Here is a 20173-nt window from a genome sequence, read left to right on the forward strand (position 1 = left end):
TTTTGTGCAACTACCTTCAATTAAAAATAAAACCTTTGTCAACTAACAAGAACATAAGTACAATTTTTCAAACTCATTTGAGGGATATGAGCATTTCTGACAAGGTTAACATTTATTGCCATCACCAATGGTTCTTGAGACTCTGAAACCTTGAAGGTTGCTAGACAGATTTTTAGGTTTTCACCCGGAAACATTGAGGATACTCAACATATATATATTTTCAGGGGTGTGCTTGATTTGGTGAGAAACTTTCCAGTGTGACATTCCAACATCGTGCTTGTAAGCAGTCAAATTCAAGGATATTTTAAGTTGACCATGCCTTTGCAAATTGCTGCCCGAGTGTGCAAGTAAAGTATGAATGGATGATCTGGAGTCATTGTAAGGAATCAACGTTGATCCAAAATAATGGATCTGGAGTCAGTGCGTGGGAACGGTTCAATGGGAGTCAGTGTGGATGATGTGGGAGTGATCTGGAGTCATTTTCTGGAGTCGGATCAAATGAGTGTGTGATCTTGGATCAGTATGAATGAGAAGTCGATTTGGGAGTGAGTGATCCGAACTGAGTAATCCTGAGTGAATGTGTGATCCGGAGTGAGTGATCCAGAATGAATGTGCTGGGAGTGAGTGTGTGGTCTGGAGTGTGCTGGGAGTGAGTGTGTGATCTGGAGTGTGCTGGTAGTGAGTGTGCTGGAAGTGAGTGTGTGATCTGGAATGTGCTGGGAGTGAGTGAATGATCTGGAGAGTGCTGGTAGTGAGTATGCTGGAAGTGAGTGTGTGATCTGGAGTGAGTGTGTGATTTGGAGTGTGCTGGGAGTGAATGTGTGATCTGGAGTGTGCTGGGAATGAGTGTGTGATCTGGAGTGTGCTGGAAGTGAGAGTGATCTGGAGTGTGCTGGGAGTGAGTGAGTGAGTGAGTGATCTGGAGTGTGCTGGGAGTGAGTGCGTGATCTGCAGTGTGTGTGTGATCAGGAGTGTGTGTGTGTGTGTGATCTGGAGTGTGCTGGGAGTGAGAGTGATCTGGAGTGTGCTGGGAGTGAGTGTGATCTGGAGTGTGCTGGGAATGAGTGAGTGATCTGGAGTGTGTGTGTGTGATCTGGAGTGTGTGTGATCTGGAGTGTGTGTGTGATCTGGAGTGTGTGTGTGATCTGGAGTGTGCTGGGAGTGTGTGTGTGATCTGGAGTGAGTGTGTGATCTGGAGTGAGTGTGTGATCTGGAGTGAGTGTGTGATCTGGAGTGAATGTGTGATCTGGAGTGTGTGTGTGTGTGTGATCTGGAGTGTGCTGGGAGTGAGTGTGTGTCTGATCTGGAGTGAGTATGTGATCTGGAGTGTGTGTGATCTGGAGTGTGTGTGTGTGTGTGTGATCTGGAGTGTGTGTGATCTGGAGTGTGTGTGATCTGGAGTGTGTGTGATCTGGAGTGTGTGTGATCTGGAGTGTGTGTGTGTGTGTGTGTGTGATCTGGAGTGTGTGTGATCTGGAGTGTGTGTGATCTGGAGTGTGTGTGTGATCTGCAGTGAGTGAATGATCTGGAGTGAATGAGTGTGATCTGGAGTGAGTGTGATCTGGAGTGAATGAGTGTGATCTGGAGTGAGTGTGATCTGCAGTGAGTGAGTGATCTGGAGTGAATGAGTGTGATCTGGAGTGAGTGTGTGATCTGGAGTGAGTGTGTGATCTGGAGTGAGTGTGTGATCTGGAGTGAGTGAGTGAGTGATCTGGAGTGTGTGTGATCTGGAGTGTGACAGTGTATGTGTGTGATCTGGAGTGTGTGTGTGTGTGATCTGGAGTGTGCTGGGAGTGAGTGTGTGATCTGGAGTGTGTGTGTGATCTGGAGTGTGCAGGGAGTGAGTGTGTGTGTGATCTGGATCTGGAGTGTGTGTGATTTGGAGTGTGTGTGTGATCGGGAGTGTGTGTGTGTGATCTGGAGTGTGTGAGTGTGATCTGGAGTGTGTGAGTGTGTGTGTGAGTGTGATCTGGAGTGTGTGTGTGATCCGGATCGGCAGGCGGGCAGGGGTCGCTCTCTCTCTCTCTCTCTCACTCCCTCCCTCTCTCTGACTGAGCGCCGCAGCCGCCGTACACACGCCTCTCTGCGCTCCACCCGGCGCTGCCCGTCCCGTCCCGTCCCATCCCATCCCATCCCGGCCCGGCCCGGCCCAGCACAGCCCGGCACAGACTAGGGGAGAGCGGCGGCGGACAAGGAGGCAGCGAGACGGCCGCTGCGGCGCCGCCGGGGGATCCAGCTCCAGCTCCAGCTCCAGCGGCGCGACAGGCCGGGCCGGTCCGGTCCGATCCGAGGGTAAGGCCGTGGGCCGCGGGCAGCGCAGCGCAGGGCAGCGGGCTGGGGTTGCAGCCTGACCCGGCCCGGCCCGGCGTGGCCTCTCGCAGGACGCGGCCTGCCGGCGCCGCGGTAACGGTGACTCCGGGGCCCCGGGCCGGGCCGGGCTGGTCGGGCCGGCGCTGCCTCCTGTCGCAGCCAGGCTGCGGGCCTGTGTCCTGGGCCACTGCTGGAGGGACGGAGGGAGGGGGATAGGGAGGGTGGAATGGAGGGAGGGAAGGAGGGGGTAGGGAATGGAGGGAGGGGGTAGGGAGGGAGGGGGGAATGGAGGGAGGGAGGAATGGAGGGAGGAATGGAATGGAGGTAGGGAGGAAGGGAGGTAGGATGGAGGGAAGGAGGAAAGGAGGGAGGGATAGAGGGAGGGAGGTAGGAATGGGGGGAGGTAGGATGGAGGGAGGGGGGAAGGGAAGGGGGCCCGGGTGGCCTGAGTGAGTGAGTGAGGCAAAGCTGGGCCTGAGGAAAGGTAATGTGGAGGCCAAAGATGATGGGACACAATTTACTCCCTTTCACACTCTAACCCCACATTGCCCGGTTATCACATTCATTGCCCCGTGATATCCCCACCCGAGGATTTACTCTCTTCCCAATTCATCACTATCCACGCCCCCCCCCCCCCCTCACCCTCACCCTCAATTTGATCTTCACCCACCACCCAACCATTTGCAACTGCCTGCTTTTTTTGCCCACCCCTTGCCTGCCTGCCCCTCTTGACAACCTGCCCTCCCCGACCCCTTGCCCACTCTCCCTTCCTCCCGGCTCCTTGCCCATCTGCCTGCCCTCCCTCCCTCGTTCCTGGCTCCTTGACCGCCCTCCCCGGCCCCTTGTCTGTCCATTCTCCCTCCCGGCACCTTGCCTGCCCGTTCTCTCTCCTATCCTGCCTCTTGCCCGCCCGCCGTCCCTCCCTCCCGGCCCCCTTGCCTTCCCTCACTCCCTCCCGGCCCCCTTGCCTTCCCTCACTCCCTCCCGGCCCCTTGCCCATTCGCCCATCCATCCTCTCTCCCTTCCTCCCTCCTGGCCCATTGGCCGCCCGTCCTCCCTCCTTGCCCGCCTGCCCTCCCTCCTAGCCCGCCTGCCCTCCCTCCTAGCCCGCCTGCCCTCCCTCCTAGCCCGCCTGCCCTCCCTCCTAGCCCCTTGCCTGCCCTCCCGGTCCCTTGCCTCCTCTCCATCCTTCCCAGCGCCTTGCCTGCCCTCCCGGTCCCTTGCCCTCCATCCCTCCTGGTCCCTTGCCCTCCATCCCTCCCTCCCGCCCCCTTTACCCGTCTGTCCTTGGTGGAGTGCTTCCCCCTTCCGGGACAATCTGGGTTCAGTTCCTTCTCCAGACTCAAATCAGTCTTTTGTCTGTCCCCTATGATAGAGACAGAGATAACATGAATGGGGGAGAGGTATTAGAAATAGTCTCAGTGAATTTGAGGACAGGGTGGTAATTAGTAGTGAAATTAATTAAATCAACGAGTTCTACAAAGGGTGATGATAGGTCGAATAGGCCCATTTATAACATTACTTTCATGCTCTTGTATGTAATGACTGTTTAGAGATACAGCGTGGAAACCAGTCTTTTGGCCCACAGATTCCACACCGAACAACATTCCCCATACACTAAGACTATCCTGCACACACAAGGGATAATTTACAATTATACCAAGCCAATTAGCTGACAAATCTGTATGTCTTTGGAGTGTGGGAGCAAACCAGAGAAAATCTATGCAGGTCACGGGGAGAACGTACAATCTCTGTACAGGCAGCACCTGTAGTCAGGATCGAACCCGGGTGTCTGGCGCTATAAGGCTGCAACTCTACTGCTGCTCCACCGTGCCACCCCTTTGTTATAGCTGGTTATCCAAAACCAGAACTCAGCTGCTCTGCTCCATCGACTCCGCCAACAGAAGAAAAATTAATTGCTATACGAAAGTAGTTATTTTTAGACTCCACACCGGTTACCTTTTTCAATTTTCTGTTAATACTTGGTTTTGCCGAATGACTGAGATTTCATACAATAAGCTGAACCCACCAATGCCTATCATGTGACGATTCTCACACTTACACGAATGAGACATTGGCCCCTCTTGGACTGAACAATGAATTCTGGAGACAAACCATCGCCAGTTTTAGGTTGATGTACTTTCCACATGTTCCTAGTATTAAATTTGAAGGTTCATCCTTGGAATTGGTGTTTCAAACCATAATCCTTGATTTTTCTTAATATGACTTTGCTTTGGGTTCCTTGGTCAGTTTTTTTTATCACTTCCTGTCCAAATGGGATATTGGGGGATAGGATTTCACCCGAATAAGGGGATCACAGTTTAGACAATAGGTGCAGGAGTAGGCCATTTGGCCCTTCGAGCCAGCACCACCATTCAATGTGATCATGGCTGATCATTCTCAATCAGTACCCCGTTCCTGCCTTCTCCCCATACCCCCTGACTTTGCTATCCTTAAGAGCTCTATCTAGCTCTCTCTTGAATGCATTCAGAGAATTGGCCTCCACTGCCTTCTGAGGCAGAGAATTCCACAGATTGACAACTCTCTGACTGAAAAAGTTTTTCCTCATCTCCGTTCTAAATGGTCTACCCCTTATTCTTAAACTGTGGCCCCTGGTTCTGGGCCCCCTGGTTTGGCATAATGTTACCATCATAAGTTCAATTCCTTTAATGAATGGCTGATGGGATATTTATAAGTATCATTGCAAAGTTTTTCAAAATCTGTCAGTGTGCCATGTACTTACTGATATATCTTTAAAAAGAAGATGCTTTTTGCTCTGATTCAGTGAAATGATTGTGTTTGACAAACTGAACTAGAGACATGAAATTATTTTGAAAAATATAGCTTTTGTACAATTTGTTGATAACATCCAGGAATTAATATGTTGGCTAAAATGCATCTCTGGTCTGTGGTTCGGCTAGTTTATTTTAGTTTATTGTCTCGTGTACTGAGGCACAGTGAAAAGTTTTTGTTGCGCGCTAAACAGTCAGCAGAAAGACGATACATGATTACAATCATTTATTGCATTCCATAATTATTGAGAACAAATATAAACCGATTAAGATTAAAATAACTAATTGTTTTCAACTGGTTCAGTGAACAATTCAATTCATAGAGAAATAAGAATAAGGGGTAGGCCATTTAGAACGGAGATGAGGAAAAGCTTTTTCAGTCAGAGAGTTGTAAATCTGTGGAATTCACTGCCTCAGAAGGCAGTGGAGGCCATGTCTCTGAATGCGTTCAAGAGAGAGCTAGATAGAGCTCTTAAGGATAGCGGAGTCGGGGTATGGGGAGAAGGCAGGAACGGGGTACTGATTGAGAATGATCAGCCATGATCACATTGAATGGTGGTGCTGGCTTGAAGGGCCGAATGGCCTACTCCTGCACCTATTGTCTATAAGGAAAATAATAACACATTTGAATAAAATCTATCAATTGAATATCTGCAGTAAGAATTTCCTCTTTGTTCATTGAAACCCTTGGCCCATTGGATTATGAGTGAAAGAAATATTAATGGGAAAATTCCTTGAATATTCATATTCTTCTGATCATATTGTAAATATTGTTTAAGAAAATGCTTTGGGATTCACAGTGTTGTTTTGAAACAACATAGAGTTGTCATCTATTTTGATTCCAAAACAAGCATGCTAATGGATCCTCATGAAAAAAAATACTATGATCGTGAAAATTCATTGTAGTTTTGTCTCATCTTTTAGGTGCCGCACAATGTCCCTGAAACCACGTGTGGTGGACTTCGATGAAACATGGAACAAGCTCCTGACAACAATCAGAGCAGTTGTCATGCTGGATTACGTGGAAAGAGCTACTTGGAATGACCGCTTTTCGTATCCTTTATGGCCAAATTAAATAATCATGGCTTTGGACCATGTTGTTGAAAAATGATGCAAACTCACATGCATTTGGAAAGCTTAAAATAAAACAAAGTAGCAACTAGGAGGGGTTCCCATTCCCTTCTTCAGTCTGAAGAAGGGTCTCGACCCAAAACGTCATCCATTCCTTCTCTCCAGAGATGCTGCCTGACCCGCTGAGTTAATCCAGCATTTTGTGTCTACCTTCCCATTTAAGAGCTTTCTGAAATATTCTATTAGGAAACATTTTTGGATTTGTTACTTTGGCAAGGCTGTGAGTATGCATCCCTGTCTTGGGGAATGGTTGTGAAATGGATGGTATCGTAGATGGTTATCAAAATTTACAGCAGTCTCTTGATCAGCTTGGCAAATGGACTGGGGAAAGGCTAATGGAATTTAATGGAGATAAGTGTTTTGCATTTTGGGGAGTCAAACTGGGGCAGCACCTTCACAATGAACGGTGGGGCCCTGGGGAGTGCTATATAGCAAAGGGATCTAGGAGTGTAGATACTTAGTGCTCTGAAAGTGGAGTCACAGGTAGATCAGGTGGTCAAGAAGGCTTATGGTAGTTTAGCCTTTATCAGTCAGAGTATTGAATAAGGAAGTTGAGACGTTATGGTACCGTTGAACAGGCATTTGTTGAGGCCACACTTGGAGTACTGTGTTTAGTTTTGGTCACCCGGTTATAGGAAGGATGTCATTAAGCTGGAAAGAGTGCAGAGAGGATTTACGAGGATGTTGCCAGGAGTTACGGGGCTGAGCTAGAGGGAGAGGTTGGGCAGACTAGGACTTTATTCCTTGGAATGTAGGCGGCTGAGTGTGATCTGAGAGAGGTGTATTTTACCAATAATGGGAATAAATAGGTGAGTGCATGGAGTCTTTTACCTAGGGTAGGGGAATCAAAAACAAGAGAACAGTGTTTGTTAAAGGGACAAGAGTTAATATGAACCTGAGGTGAAACTTTTCACTCAGAGTGCAGTGGGTGTCTGGAAAGAGCTGCTATAGGAGGTAGTTGAGCCTGATACAATAACGGCATTTAAAAGGCACTTGGACAGGTACATGGATAGGAAGGATTTAGAGATATGGGCCAAGACGCGGGTAAATGGGACTATCTTAGATGGGCAATTTTGGTTGACATCGACAATTTGGGTCGAAGGGCCTGTTTCGGTGTTGTCCGACTCTATGACTATAATCATTTGCATATTCTTTTGTTAATAGGCTATATTTTTACAATAATTGGTTTTGGTCAGGAACGTAATTGTTAATAAATACTGTTTTAATTCATCTGTGTCAATCCAATTCATGTATGTATGATAATCTTTAAATAGCCTTAATTCTGCTGTTTTGACCGATTCCGATCTGTCTCCTAATGTTTCCAAACAATCACAATCGCATCATTACCAAAATTTTAAAAGTAGATAATCTTCTGAAGACTGCATTTCAGAGTTACTCATCACTTGAACACGGCAGAATTTATGACTTTACAAAGTTATATTTTAATCCCATATTAATTTAATCCCCCCTCACTGTTGATTTAATAATGGGCCTTAATATTATACACAGAGACATTTACGCTTTGTGTGTGGCCTACCCAGAACCACTAGGAGAGCGACTCTACACAGAAACAAAAATCTTTCTGGAAAATCATGTCCAACTCCTGTACAAGGTATATCTTTTATTTCCATGACATTCACTATGGACTTTTGCATGCTCTAGCCATGACCTTAAATGCAGAGCTAGAAGGGATGGGAATGCTCTGCAAATTTAATAGTTCCAGTTGATAAATAATCATGAATAGTCATAGAAGATAGTGAAAGGAAACAAAGTTGGTAAAAATGGTGGCCTAAATTATTCAACCTAGTTCAATGTGTTTCACAGATTTTATTTTTACTTTAAGATTTTATTCAAGGTATTCAATTAGATGTCGATAATTAATCTGTTCAAAAGCACAAATTCAACAAATTTCCTTTTCAAATTGGTTTTGAAATGAGGAATATTTTACAGTCATTATCGTTGGAAGATGATCTTATATTTTCTCAATTTATGTTGTTTATTCCCTGTTTCACCCCAAACTATACTTTCAGTCGATCTTTATAGCTATCACGTTATATTGAAGTAGCTGGTTTCCTCAGAATGTGGAAAATTGATATGATATCCTTAATCTTATCATCCTTGATGATGAAGAACAAATAATGACCACCATTACTGACACTGATTTATATCGATAGAATGTTTTCATGGGTAATGTCTAATGAGGCACTTTTTTTAGTCAAATTCCCTCCAGTATTATAGTGTGATATATTGAACCGTTGACAAGGATTTTAGTAGCTCGCAACATAGGAAGCATTTTAAAATATATATATTTTCAGTGTTCTTTGTTAATCCTCAAAACCTGGTAAGTAGATTTGTTTTGTTTTGGCCTACTGGAAGCTATGCTATTTTTTTGGGGGAATGCATGTGGAAGATTTGCTAATGCTAATGCTAAAACATTAGATTTATGCACCTTAAATTAGACTTATAATAACCAAGTTGTTTTTCCCGCAGGATTTAAAAAAAATAAAGGTCTTCTCAATAGAAATAAGTTTATATTTGCTACTGCAGGTTAAAAATACCAAAGGTTGTATCTTACATAGTTCAATAGAGTATCTTTGCACAAGTGTCCATGGAAGCAATTGCTTGTCAATGCCTACAATTGAATAGTACGTGGGTCGGGGGTTATGGGGAGAAGGCAGAAGAATGGGGTTGAGAGGGAGAGATAGATTGGCCATGATTGAATGGCGGAGTAGACTTGATGGACCTAATAGCTTAATTCTGCTCCTATGACTTACGAACCTGTGGTGAAACTGGCCAAGTGTGTTCTCAAGAGAAAACGGTGTCTTGATTACCGTGGGGAAGTTACATGGAAACATGGTTTTTTTTCCCCCATCCTAAATAAATCAAGGACTGCTTTTTATTTCCTGCTTGTCAATTTCCAAAAATAACTTTTGTGGTTCTCTAGTTCCTAATCGAAATCCAGTTATAACGAAATTGGCCCGTGTCATACAAATAGTGTTTCCTTGATGTAATTTGTGTAATGGAAATGAGTGTTACAACAGAATTACTTGTACTTTCAATTTTTTTCTCTTTGAAAATGATCTTTTTGATATACTGCTTGCTATTTGCAGAAAGTTCTGGATTCTGAAGAAAAGATTTTGACCATGTACCATCAATATTGGGAAGAATACAGTAAAGGCGCAGATTACATGGACTGCTTATATAGGTAAATAGACCTGTTCTTTATTTAAAATAAAACACTTTGGGGCTTGTATTAGATTTCGACAGGAATATGCAGTGGTTCATCAGTCAATAAAAAATCTGTGCACTCAGTCGTAAGCGTGGGGAATAGTTTATCTCTTTGTTTGCAATAGTAGTTCTTAAAAAACTATTTGCCACTTTAATAAATGTGGTTGGTTAAACATTAAACAAATAGGTTGAATTTATAAACGGGGAGTTTCCGTAGATTATTGTGCTTCACTTTACATTTTAATATCTGTGTAAGTCCAAAATGAGAACATTGCACACAGAGACTTAAGATTGTAAGTTAAAATCCATTGATTGCATTTGAAAAGTTACGCATATGTATTTTCTGGTTTGGGTACTGCACAGGTAAAGTTTTAATTATTGTCCATTTCTAGTTAATTTGACATTCTGCTGGTAGATCTTGACTTGCTGATCCCATTTGATGTAAATGCTTTTACAGTATCGTGTTTGGGAGGACTGAACAGTTTTCTGAAGTATTCCAATGAGGATGGTGTGAAATCGGAAGCAATTATTGTTTATGAACTTCCTGTTGTTATCCTTCTTAACAGAGGTTGCGCAGCTGGAACTAAAACTTAAAACGCGACAGGCAGGCAGTTATTATTAACTATTGCAGCTGCAATTGGCCAGTTGTAGGTACTGGATCTTGAGTTCAGTGGACAGAAACTGCTCAAATGATCTGGTCCTTCACAAAGTTGAGCTTTGTGAAAAAAAAATAATCTGGATCAGCTGAACAAATTCCATTAGACTTTTCCTACTTTGAGCAATGAGAGTGCTGTTGAGGCTTTAGGGGTTCCTGAGGTGAGTTGCTCATTGGAACGTGCCAAATTCTCCCCTGCTTTTGTTGCCACTTTGACACGGTTGGTCATGTCAGAAGAGCAATTCCGTTGCTCCAAAATCGCTCGGTCTCTTTGCCTGTGCTACCCTGTTTCCGTCAGTGTGGTCTCCGCCACAGAATTCCACTGGGAGCCAGGGCCACAACGTTTTGCCTTGGCCTTGGCCCAGTGCAGCACAGGGGCGAACTCGGTACGCACAGGCAACTGCATTCACAGAGACTTTTGAGCTGGTGAAGTTACGACTGCCAGACTTCAATGATGTCAAAGGTGCCCTTGTGTTTATAATCATTGATTGTTTTTGATCACCTTTGGCATTCCCAAATATCTATGCCAAACATGATGCTGAGCCAACCCTTACCTGCCTGCGCATAATCCACATCCCTCCGTTCATTCCATATCCATATGACGATCCAAAAGACTCTTAAATGCCTCTATCGTATCTGCCTCAAACACCATCAGGAGCACGATCCATGCAGACTCAACCCTCTGTAACAAAAAAGCATGTCTCCTTTAAACTTTGTCCCTCTCACCTTAAAGCTATGCCCTCTAGTATTTGATTTTTACATCCTGGGAAAACAGGTTCTGACTGGTTACCCTACCACTGCCTTTCATAATGTTAGAAACTTTTATCAGGTTTTCCTCCAACCTTCAGCATTCGAGAGAAAACAACCCATCTATTCAACCTATCTTGTAACTAATCCCCCCTAATCCAGGCATCATTCTGGTATAAGGACTCTACGGAACTCAGGAACTCTACCTCCGCTCCATTGACGACTGCATTGGTGCTGCCTCCTGCACCCATGCAGAACTCACTGACTTCATCAACTTCACGACTAATGTCCATCCTGCACTTAAATTCACTTGGACCACCTCCGACATCTCCCTACCATTTCTGGATCTCACCGTCTCCATCACAGGAGACAGACTACTGACCGACATCTTCTACAAACCTACTGACTCCCATAACTATCTGGACTACTTCTTCCCAGCATGCTTCCTGTAAAGACTCTATCCCCTACTCCCAATTCCTACGCCTACGCCGCATCTGCGCCCAGGATGAGGTTTTCCATACTAGATCATCGGAGATGTCCTCATTCTTTAGGAAACGGGGGGGTTTCCTCTTCCATTATAGATGAGGCTCTCACTAGGGTCTCCTCGATATCCCGCAGCTCCACTCTTGCTTCCCTCCCTCCATTCGCAACAAGGGCATAGTCCCCCTTGTCCTCCCCTTCCACCACATCAGCCATCGCATACAGCATATAATCCTCCAACGCTTTCGCCATCTCAAATGGGATCCAACTACTGGCCACATCTTCCCATCTCCACCCCTTTCTGCTTTCCGCAGAGACCGATCCCTCTGCAACTTCCTGGTCAACTCATCCCTTTCCAACCAAACCACTCCCTCCCCAGGTACTTTCCCCTTCTACCGCAGGAGATGCAACACCTGTCCCTTTACCTCTCCCCTCGACTCCATCCAAAGACCCCCGACAGTCTTTTCAGGTGAGGCAGAGGTTCACTTGCACCTCTTCCAACCTCATCTTCTATATCCGCTGTTCCAGGTGTCAACTTCTGTACATCGGTGAGACCAAGCGCAGACTTGGCAATCGTTTCGCTGAACACCTCCGCTCAGTCCACGTTAAACCTACCTGATCTCCCGGGTGCTCAGCACTTCAACTCCCCCTCACATTCCCAATCTGACCTTTCTGCCTGGGCCTCCTCCATTGTCAGAGTGAGGCCCAGCGCAAATTGGAGGAACATCACCTCATATTTTGCTTGGGTAGCTTACACCCCAGCGGTATGAACATTGACTTCTCTATCTTCAAATAGCCCTTGCTTTCCCTCTCTCTACATCCCCTCCCCTTCCCAGTTCTCCCACCAGTCTTCCTGTCTCCGACTACATTCTATCTCTGTCCCGCCCACTCCCCTGACATCAGTCTGAAGAAGGGTCTCGTCCCAAAACGTCACCCATTCCTTTTCTCCAGAGATGCTGCCTGTCCCACTGGGTTATTGTGTCTATCATTCTGGTAAATCTCCTTGGCACCCTTTCCTGAGCCTCCACATCCTTCCTGTAATGGGGGCAAGCAGAACTCCATGCAATACTCCAAATGCAGCCCAACCAAAGTTCTATGAACCTGTACGGTATTCCCTTGGTATTCATGTTTCCAGTGGGAATGGAGTTCGGTAATTGATAGTGTAGGAAGGAACTGCAGATGCTGGTTTAAACCGAAGATAGACACAAAAAGCTGGAACAGGCAGCATCTCTGGAGAGAAGGAATGTGTGACGTTTCGGGTCGAGACCCTTCTTCCAGATTGGTATCCTCTAAACCTGGCATGCTATTTATTAATGCTTTAGCATCCAGCACTATTTGCAGGAATCAAAGTGCTGGAGATACCCAGACCATGCAGCATATGTGGAGACAAAAGGAGGGGCAATATTTCATGTCAGGACCCATCTGCAGTCTCTTGTGTCTCCATGCGGCAATACGACATAACTCTTATAACAGTGATTTCAAGAATAATTTGAAGGTTGAGAGCAAAATTTGTGCTCGAGGTGCACCTTGGAGATCATTGCTAATGTGGACTTGCATTTGTATTTATAGTAACAATTGACCTCATTGACAATGGTGTCACCTTGCACCTTTTAACTCATTAACATGTGAATTGTCATGTGAATATAAACAAAAGCACTCTCAATCAGTTTCAAAGATTTACATAATTGGAGTTGTAAAGCCAGCATTGTGCTTAAGGTTTTAAAAAAAACCTCTTCTGTTATCACAGATATCTCAACACACAGTTCATCAAGAAAAACAAACTGACGGAAGCTGACCTTCAATATGGATATGGTGGCGTGGACATTATTGAGCCGTTGATGGAGATAGGCGAGGTAAGATCTGACAGAAAATAAAATAAAATCTGGGGATATGAATGTCCAACAAGAATGTTAAGTGCTGATTTGATTGAATATTGAGGTCAGAGTCATTGTAAGGCAGCGCAGAAACAGGCACTGCAACCACTGTCCTTAACGATCACCGAGCACCTATCTGTATTAATCCCATTTACCAGCACCTGGTTCGTAGCCTTTAATGTCTTGGCAATTCAGGTGATTGCCTTGATTCTTCTTTAAAGTGTACCAGTTTGCACCATCCACAAAGATAGTGCATTTTAGAATCTAAATATCCTCTGGGTGAAAAAGAAAAACTTCCTCAGATTTCTTCCAACATTCTTAGCCTTTATCCTGAACCTATATCCTCTAATTTTGGACATCTTTGCGAATGGGGAAAAGTTTCTTACTATCGACCTCATACTGCACGGATCCTCATTCCCCTACTCTTGGCAAGAGAATACGTGCATGTACAAGTATGATATTTACCCGATCTATTCCTCTCATGATTTTGTACACCCAGTTAAATCCAGAATTGACATGAGTGAGCAGATTACTGGTGAGGACGTGTTGGTTAATTATTAGTGGACACTTTCTATACGTTACTGATAATTGAGAGTAGAATGATTAGTTATATTTGATTTGTCCAGCCTGTTCTGAGCAGGATATAACTGGGCAATTTACAAATTGTCAGGCGGTATTATAAATGTTGGCGACAGCTTAGCTGGACAAGAGCATTAATCGTAAGAATGCCATCTGGCATTTTGTCTGGTCGCATTGTCTTGAATGTATCCAAAATCCTCTTTTGCAGATAGACACAAAATACTGGAGTAACTCAGTGGGACAGGCAGTATCTCTGGAGAGAAGGAATGGGTGACGTTTCGGGTCGAGACCCTTTTTCCAGAAGAAGGTCTGAAGATGGGTCTTGACCCGAAACGTCACCCATTCCATCTCTCCAGAGATGCTGCCTGTCCCGCTGAGTTACTTCAGCATTTTGTGTCTATCTTTGGTTTCAATCAGCATCTGCAGTTCCTTCCATTCCGATACACATCCTTCACTGCAGCTTCATCGTATTGGCATTCCACGTGTAGATGTGCTGGAATGGAGGAAAATAACTGCAGATGCTGGTACAAATCGAAGGTATCACAAAATGCTGGAGTAACTCAGCAGGTCAGGCAGCATCTTGGAGAGAAGGAATGGGTGACGTCTACATTGAACCACGGTTGATCCCTGTTTTGATTATGATGATGGAATGCGGGAAATGCCAGGCAATGAGTACATATTCTTTTGGTTTACTGCCACTCTGGGATGTGTAGTTTTTGATCTGTCCTGAGTCCATCTGCTGTTGAAACCCTCATCCCCATCGTTAGCTTTCCTCTTCACTCTTGCGATGCGATTTGTGACTTGCATTCCCCTGTAAATTTGAGCCCGTCATGCACCCAGATCCCTTAATTCGAACAAAGTCATGTTCGGATGACACAGTTTTATTTTGTGGTGCTCTTTGGTGTAGAGCCATAAGTTAGTTCCTTTTTGAAATTCTCAGTCTTGTTTTCAAACCTCTCTGTGATTGTTATACACTCCTACACTCTGCAACCCTCTTTGAAAATTTGCACTGTTCTAATTCTGGCATTTGACCATCCCCAAATTTAATCACTTCAATTACCAACCTCTGAAATTGCCACCATGAACTTCTCGATCTTCCCTTTTCGTTGATTTTTGATCTGTGAACATTTCTGTGGAAAATCTTGGAATGTATCGTTGTGTTCAAGGGACTTTGCATTGTTGTATTTAAGGGACTTTGTATGTACTTTGTATTTTCCTCCTCATTGCTTTCAACAGCCATTCCTCTACTCGTGTACACAGGCACCCAGTTACCTGCTCGTCTGCAGAGAGCTGATTTGTTGTTGCCCTCCATATCTAGAGTCCAAGCACTCACAGGAACATGGCCCGATGCTTGATAAAATGGTGGGGCTGCACGCTGCTGTGTGAAGCCTGAATCTTGATGTGAGCTCCAGTGCTGTCCTGGGAACTTGGTGCAAGTTCCTGCCTTTCTGCTGACATTCCTGCAGGGATGAATCGCTCATGGGTTGGTACGGAGAAATGACCTGTACGGTTTGGGCTTGGGTGGGCCAGTGCAGCTACTCAGCCTTAAGATGCAGAGTGCATGCCTGTTCCCTGGCCAGCACAGTAAATGTGGCTCGTGGTAATGCACAGGCAGCATGAGCTCTATCTGCACTATTGACAGACTGTTCAGATCCACCTAGCATTGCCACCTGCTGGTTGGCGTGGCTGCTGCTGTCTCCTTCCTGCTCTCGAGCCTCGATGAAGTCTTCAATAGTCGAGTTTAAAAGCTCACTGATACTTGCTAGCTATTGAACTTGTTACCACATGAATATCTGGGCTGGGAAGAACAATGTTGCTGAAAAAAGACAGCAGTGCGTCGGAGGGAACTGCACCAAAGATAAACACAAAATGCCTGCGTAACAAGGAATGGGTAACGTTTCAGGTCGAGACAATATGTCTGAAGAATGGTCTCGACCTGAAACTTCACCCATTCCCTCGCTCCAGAGATGCTGCCAGTCCCGCCCGCTGAGTTACTCCAGCATTTTGTGTATATTGAAAGATAGCAGTGAAAAGTAGCTGAAATTGGAAGGGGTGCACAGAGCGTTTCCAGCACCAAACTTCCCGCCATAGCAACAGGAAGGGTAGGATTTGTTGACAGATATCAGGGCAGGGGGTTGTGTCAGTTTCCTGGCACAGCGACTCTTTCAGCAACACATTTATTTATATCGAATGCCATAATGACCCCTTATGTCATTGGTTTCATAAGCCTGCTAGTTTTTGGGAATGCATTGAGTGTTGAGCCAGGGAGCTCAACTGTCTGGTTTCTTGCCTTCGTTTTTTTCATTCAGCATTGGTGTCTAACAAGTGGTTAGGGTTTTAGTATTTTTCTGCAATTCAGATAGTTCTGCTCTAGTGTAAAAGTTGCATTTCTGAGAACCACGTGTTACATAAAACTGTTTTAAAGATAATTGTGTCAATGGCAGAAAGGGGTTAGGGGCTAGACATTTTCAGACTCACAATAGCTGTTTGTTTTCCCCATAGGACTTTCAGAAATTAAGATCTTTTCAATACTACGGATTATTTTTTGTTACTGCAAAAAATATTAAAGGCTACATTGTTTAATAGAGCATCATTACACAAGTGCCAATAGAAGCAATTACTTGTCAATTTCTATGATCACCTTTGGTCAAAGTAGCAGCTGTGATTAAAGAGACAATGGTATCAGATTACTGTGTGATGTTACATGGAAGCAAGATTTTTTCCCCTTGTGCTGTTTAAATCCAAGGCAGGATTTTTTCTGCTTGTAGATTTCCAAAGTAACTTTTAAATGTTTCCCTAGTTCATGATTGCAATTGCATTATAACCAATTTGTCTGCATAATGCAAATATTGTTCCCTAATTCATCATTTGTGTTATATTCAGCTTGTTTCAAGGAAACATGTTATACCAGAATTACCTGTATATTTTGTTGAGAATAATGATCAAAAATGCCCAAAGTGCTGTCATACACCACCTGTCAAGAAAGAAATGGAGTTAACATTTTAGCTCTATGACCTTTCATCATAATGGTCACGTCCATAGCATTAAGCTGCCTGACTGCCAAATATTTCAAGCAATTTTTGTATTTTTATTTGATTCCCAGCATTTACATTTTTTCATTTTTCAATTACAGTTTTTTTTCTGGTCTACGTTGATTTATTTTTCAAATTTCCTTTCAGTCAGAGAATAATGCAGCATGGAACCAGGCCCTTCAGACCAACTTGTCCCACCAAGGTGCCTTCCTGAGCTAGTCTCATTTGCCTGCCATATCCTTCTAAATCTTTTAATCCATGCACCTGCCTAAATGTCTTTTCAATATTGTCATTTTATTTGCCTCTACTGATTCCTCTGGCAGTTTGTTCCATATACCCACAACTATCTCTGAAAATGTTGCTCGTCTGGTTTCTATTGAATTTTTTCCCTCTCACCTTAAACTCGTGTCCCCTGGTTCTTGAATCCCTGATTCTGGGTAAAAAAAACTGTGCATTCACCCTATCTATTTAGCTCATGATTTGATACATCTCTATAAGATCAGCCCTCTTCTCACTCACCACTCACCTTAAAACTAAGCCCTCCGGATTTAGTTAAAAGACTGGGTCCAACCACTTCACCTATGCCCCTCATAATTTTATAAACCTGTATAAAGTCACCCCTCAGCCTCTTTCGGTTCAGTTTAGTTTATTGTCACGTGTACCGAGGTACACGCTTTTGTTGCGTGCTAACCAGTCAGCAGAAAGACAATACAGGGATAAGAGTCGCAGCCTATCTAGTTTATGCTTATATCTCAAGCCCTACAATCCTGGGAACATCCTTGTGAATCTTTTCCTCGCCCTCTCGAGCTTAATCATATCTTTCCTGCATAGCAACCAGTCTATGCACGACATACCAGGTGCAGTCTCGCCAATGTATTGAACAGCTGTAACATGACTTGTACGAGATGCCCCGACCCACGAACACAGTGTATCAGACGTCTACATCTTCTCAAAATCCACATTCAGGACTGCCCTGGCAGACCCAGTATTTCTGCCTGTTCCTGCCGCACCATTCTCATCTTTAGACTTTAAAGATACAGCGTGGTAACAGGCCCTTCAGCCCACCGAGTCCGCGCCAACCAGCGATCACCACGTACACTAGCTCTATCCGACACACTGGGAACAATTTACAGAAGCCAATTAACCTACAAACCTGTATGTCTTTGGAATGTGGGGAGGAAACTGGAGATCCCGGAGAAAACCCACGCAGGTCACAGGGAAAACTTACAAACTCCCTCCAGACAGCACCCGTAGTCACCATTGAACCCGGGTCTCTGGCAGCAACTACTGCTGCACCACTGTGCCATCCAAATCCCAAGGCATCTCCAAATATGTTGATTCACTCTTTTCCCCCCATGTCCAGTCCTTTCCAACCGACATCTGAGACATCTCACTGTTTAAACACTTAAATAAGTTCCAAGTCCCAGGCCCCATCACCTCATCTTTACCATGGGCATCCAGTCCCTTTACTCCTGTATTCCCTGTCAGGAAGGCCCCAGGGTCTTCCTATTCATCCTTTAACAGAGACCCAATTGGTTCATGTCAACTAACGCACTTCTCTGCATGAAGGAACTTGGCCTCACCTGGAGCAACTTGTTCTTTGACTCGTCTCACTTTCTTCAAGCCAAAGGTGTTGCCATGGGCATTCGCATGGGTCCCAACTATGCTTACTTTTTTGTTGGTTACATTCCTTGTTCCAAACGTTCCACGCACTTCTTTCTCCACTACATCGACGACTGCATCAGGGCTGCCTCCTCCACCTGTGCAGAACTCAACTTTACCACTAACACTAACTTACCACCACTAACATTTAACTTCTACCCTGCCCTCAAATGCACGTGGACTATCTCTGACACCATTCTCCCCTTTCTTTCCACTGCAGAGCACAGACTATTGATTGACGTCCACTACAAACCCACTGGCTCCCACAGCTACCTTGCTGCCCTTCTTCACACCCCCACACACCTTGCTTCTTGCAAGTACACCATCTTTTACTCTCAATTTCTCTGGCTCTATAGACAATAGACAATAGGTGCAGGAGTAGGCCATTCAGCCCTTCGAGCCAGCACCGCCATTCAATGCGATCATGGCTGATCACTCTCAATCAGTACCCCGTTCCTGCCTTCTCCCCATACCCCCTCACTCCGCTATCCTTAAGAGCTCTATCCAGCTCTCTCTTGAAAGCATCCAACGAACTGGCCTCCACTGCCCTCTGAGGCAGAGAATTCCACACCTTCACCACTCTCTGACTGAAAAAGTTCTTCCTCATCTCCGTTCTAAATGGCCTACCCCTTATTCTCAAACTGTGGCCCCTTGTTCTGGACTCCCCCAACATTGGGAACATGTTATCTGCCTCTAATGTGTCCAATCCCCTAATTATCTTATATGTTTCAATAAGATCCCCCCTCATCCTTCTAAATTCCAGTGTATACAAGCCCAATCGCTCCAGCCTTTCAACATACGACAGTCCCGCCATTCCGGGAATTAACCTAGTGAACCTACGCTGCACGCCCTCCATAGCAAGAACATCCTTCCTCAAATTTGGAGACCAAAACTGCACACAGTACTCCAGGTGCGGTCTCACCAGGGCCCGGTACAACTGTAGAAGGACCTCTTTGCTCCTATACTCAACCCCTCTTGTTACGAAGGCCAACATTCCATTGGCTTTCTTCACTGCCTGCTGAACCTGCATGCTTCCTTTCATTGACTGATGCACTAGGACACCCAGATCTCGTTGAACTCCCCCTCCTCCTAACTTGACACCATTCAGATAATAATCTGCCTTTCTATTCTTACTTCCAAAGTGAATAACCTCACACTTATCTACATTAAACTGCATCTGCCATGTATCCGCCCACTCACACAACCTGTCCAAGTCACCCTGCAGCCTTATTGCATCTTCCTCACAATTCACACTACCCCCCAACTTAGTATCATCTGCAAATTTGCTAATGGTACTTTTAATCCCTTCGTCTAAGTCATTAATGTATATCGTAAATAGCTGGGGTCCCAGCACCGAACCTTGCGGTACCCCACTGGTCACTGCCTGCCATTCCGAAAGGGACCCATTTATCCCCACTCTTTGCTTTCTGTCTGTCAACCAATTTTCTATCCATGTCAGTACCCTACCCCCAATACCATGTGCCCTAATTTTGCCCACTAATCTCCTATGTGGGACCTTGTCGAAGGCTTTCTGAAAGTCGAGGTACACCACATCCACTGACTCTCCCTTGTCAATTTTCCTAGTTACATCCTCAAAAAATTCCAGTAGATTTGTCAAGCATGATTTCCCCTTCGTAAATCCATGCTGACTCGGAATGATCCCGTTACTGCTATCCAAATGCT

At 44.9% G+C, this 20173-nt stretch overlaps 1 protein-coding gene across 2 annotated transcripts in view; it reads left to right on the top strand.

The window, feature by feature from the left end:
* The first annotated feature begins 1880 nt into the window (after window positions 1-1880).
* cul2 (cullin 2) overlaps window positions 1881-20173 on the top strand; it is a 68696-nt gene continuing 50403 nt past the window's right edge. Inside the window, exons 1-5 of one of the 2 annotated variants that reach the window (XM_078429566.1) lie at window positions 1881-2292; window positions 6027-6155; window positions 7743-7845; window positions 9344-9438; window positions 13091-13196. In XM_078429566.1, coding sequence (XP_078285692.1) covers window positions 6037-6155; window positions 7743-7845; window positions 9344-9438; window positions 13091-13196 — 423 coding nt within the window. In that variant the 5' untranslated portion in view covers window positions 1881-2292; window positions 6027-6036. The remainder of the gene's footprint in view (window positions 2293-6026; window positions 6156-7742; window positions 7846-9343; window positions 9439-13090; window positions 13197-20173) is intronic. The other variant, XM_078429575.1, reaches the window with a different exon arrangement.

This window comes from Rhinoraja longicauda, chromosome 2 (assembly GCF_053455715.1).
Source record: "Rhinoraja longicauda isolate Sanriku21f chromosome 2, sRhiLon1.1, whole genome shotgun sequence".
Classification (NCBI taxonomy): Eukaryota; Metazoa; Chordata; class Chondrichthyes; order Rajiformes; family Arhynchobatidae; genus Rhinoraja; species Rhinoraja longicauda.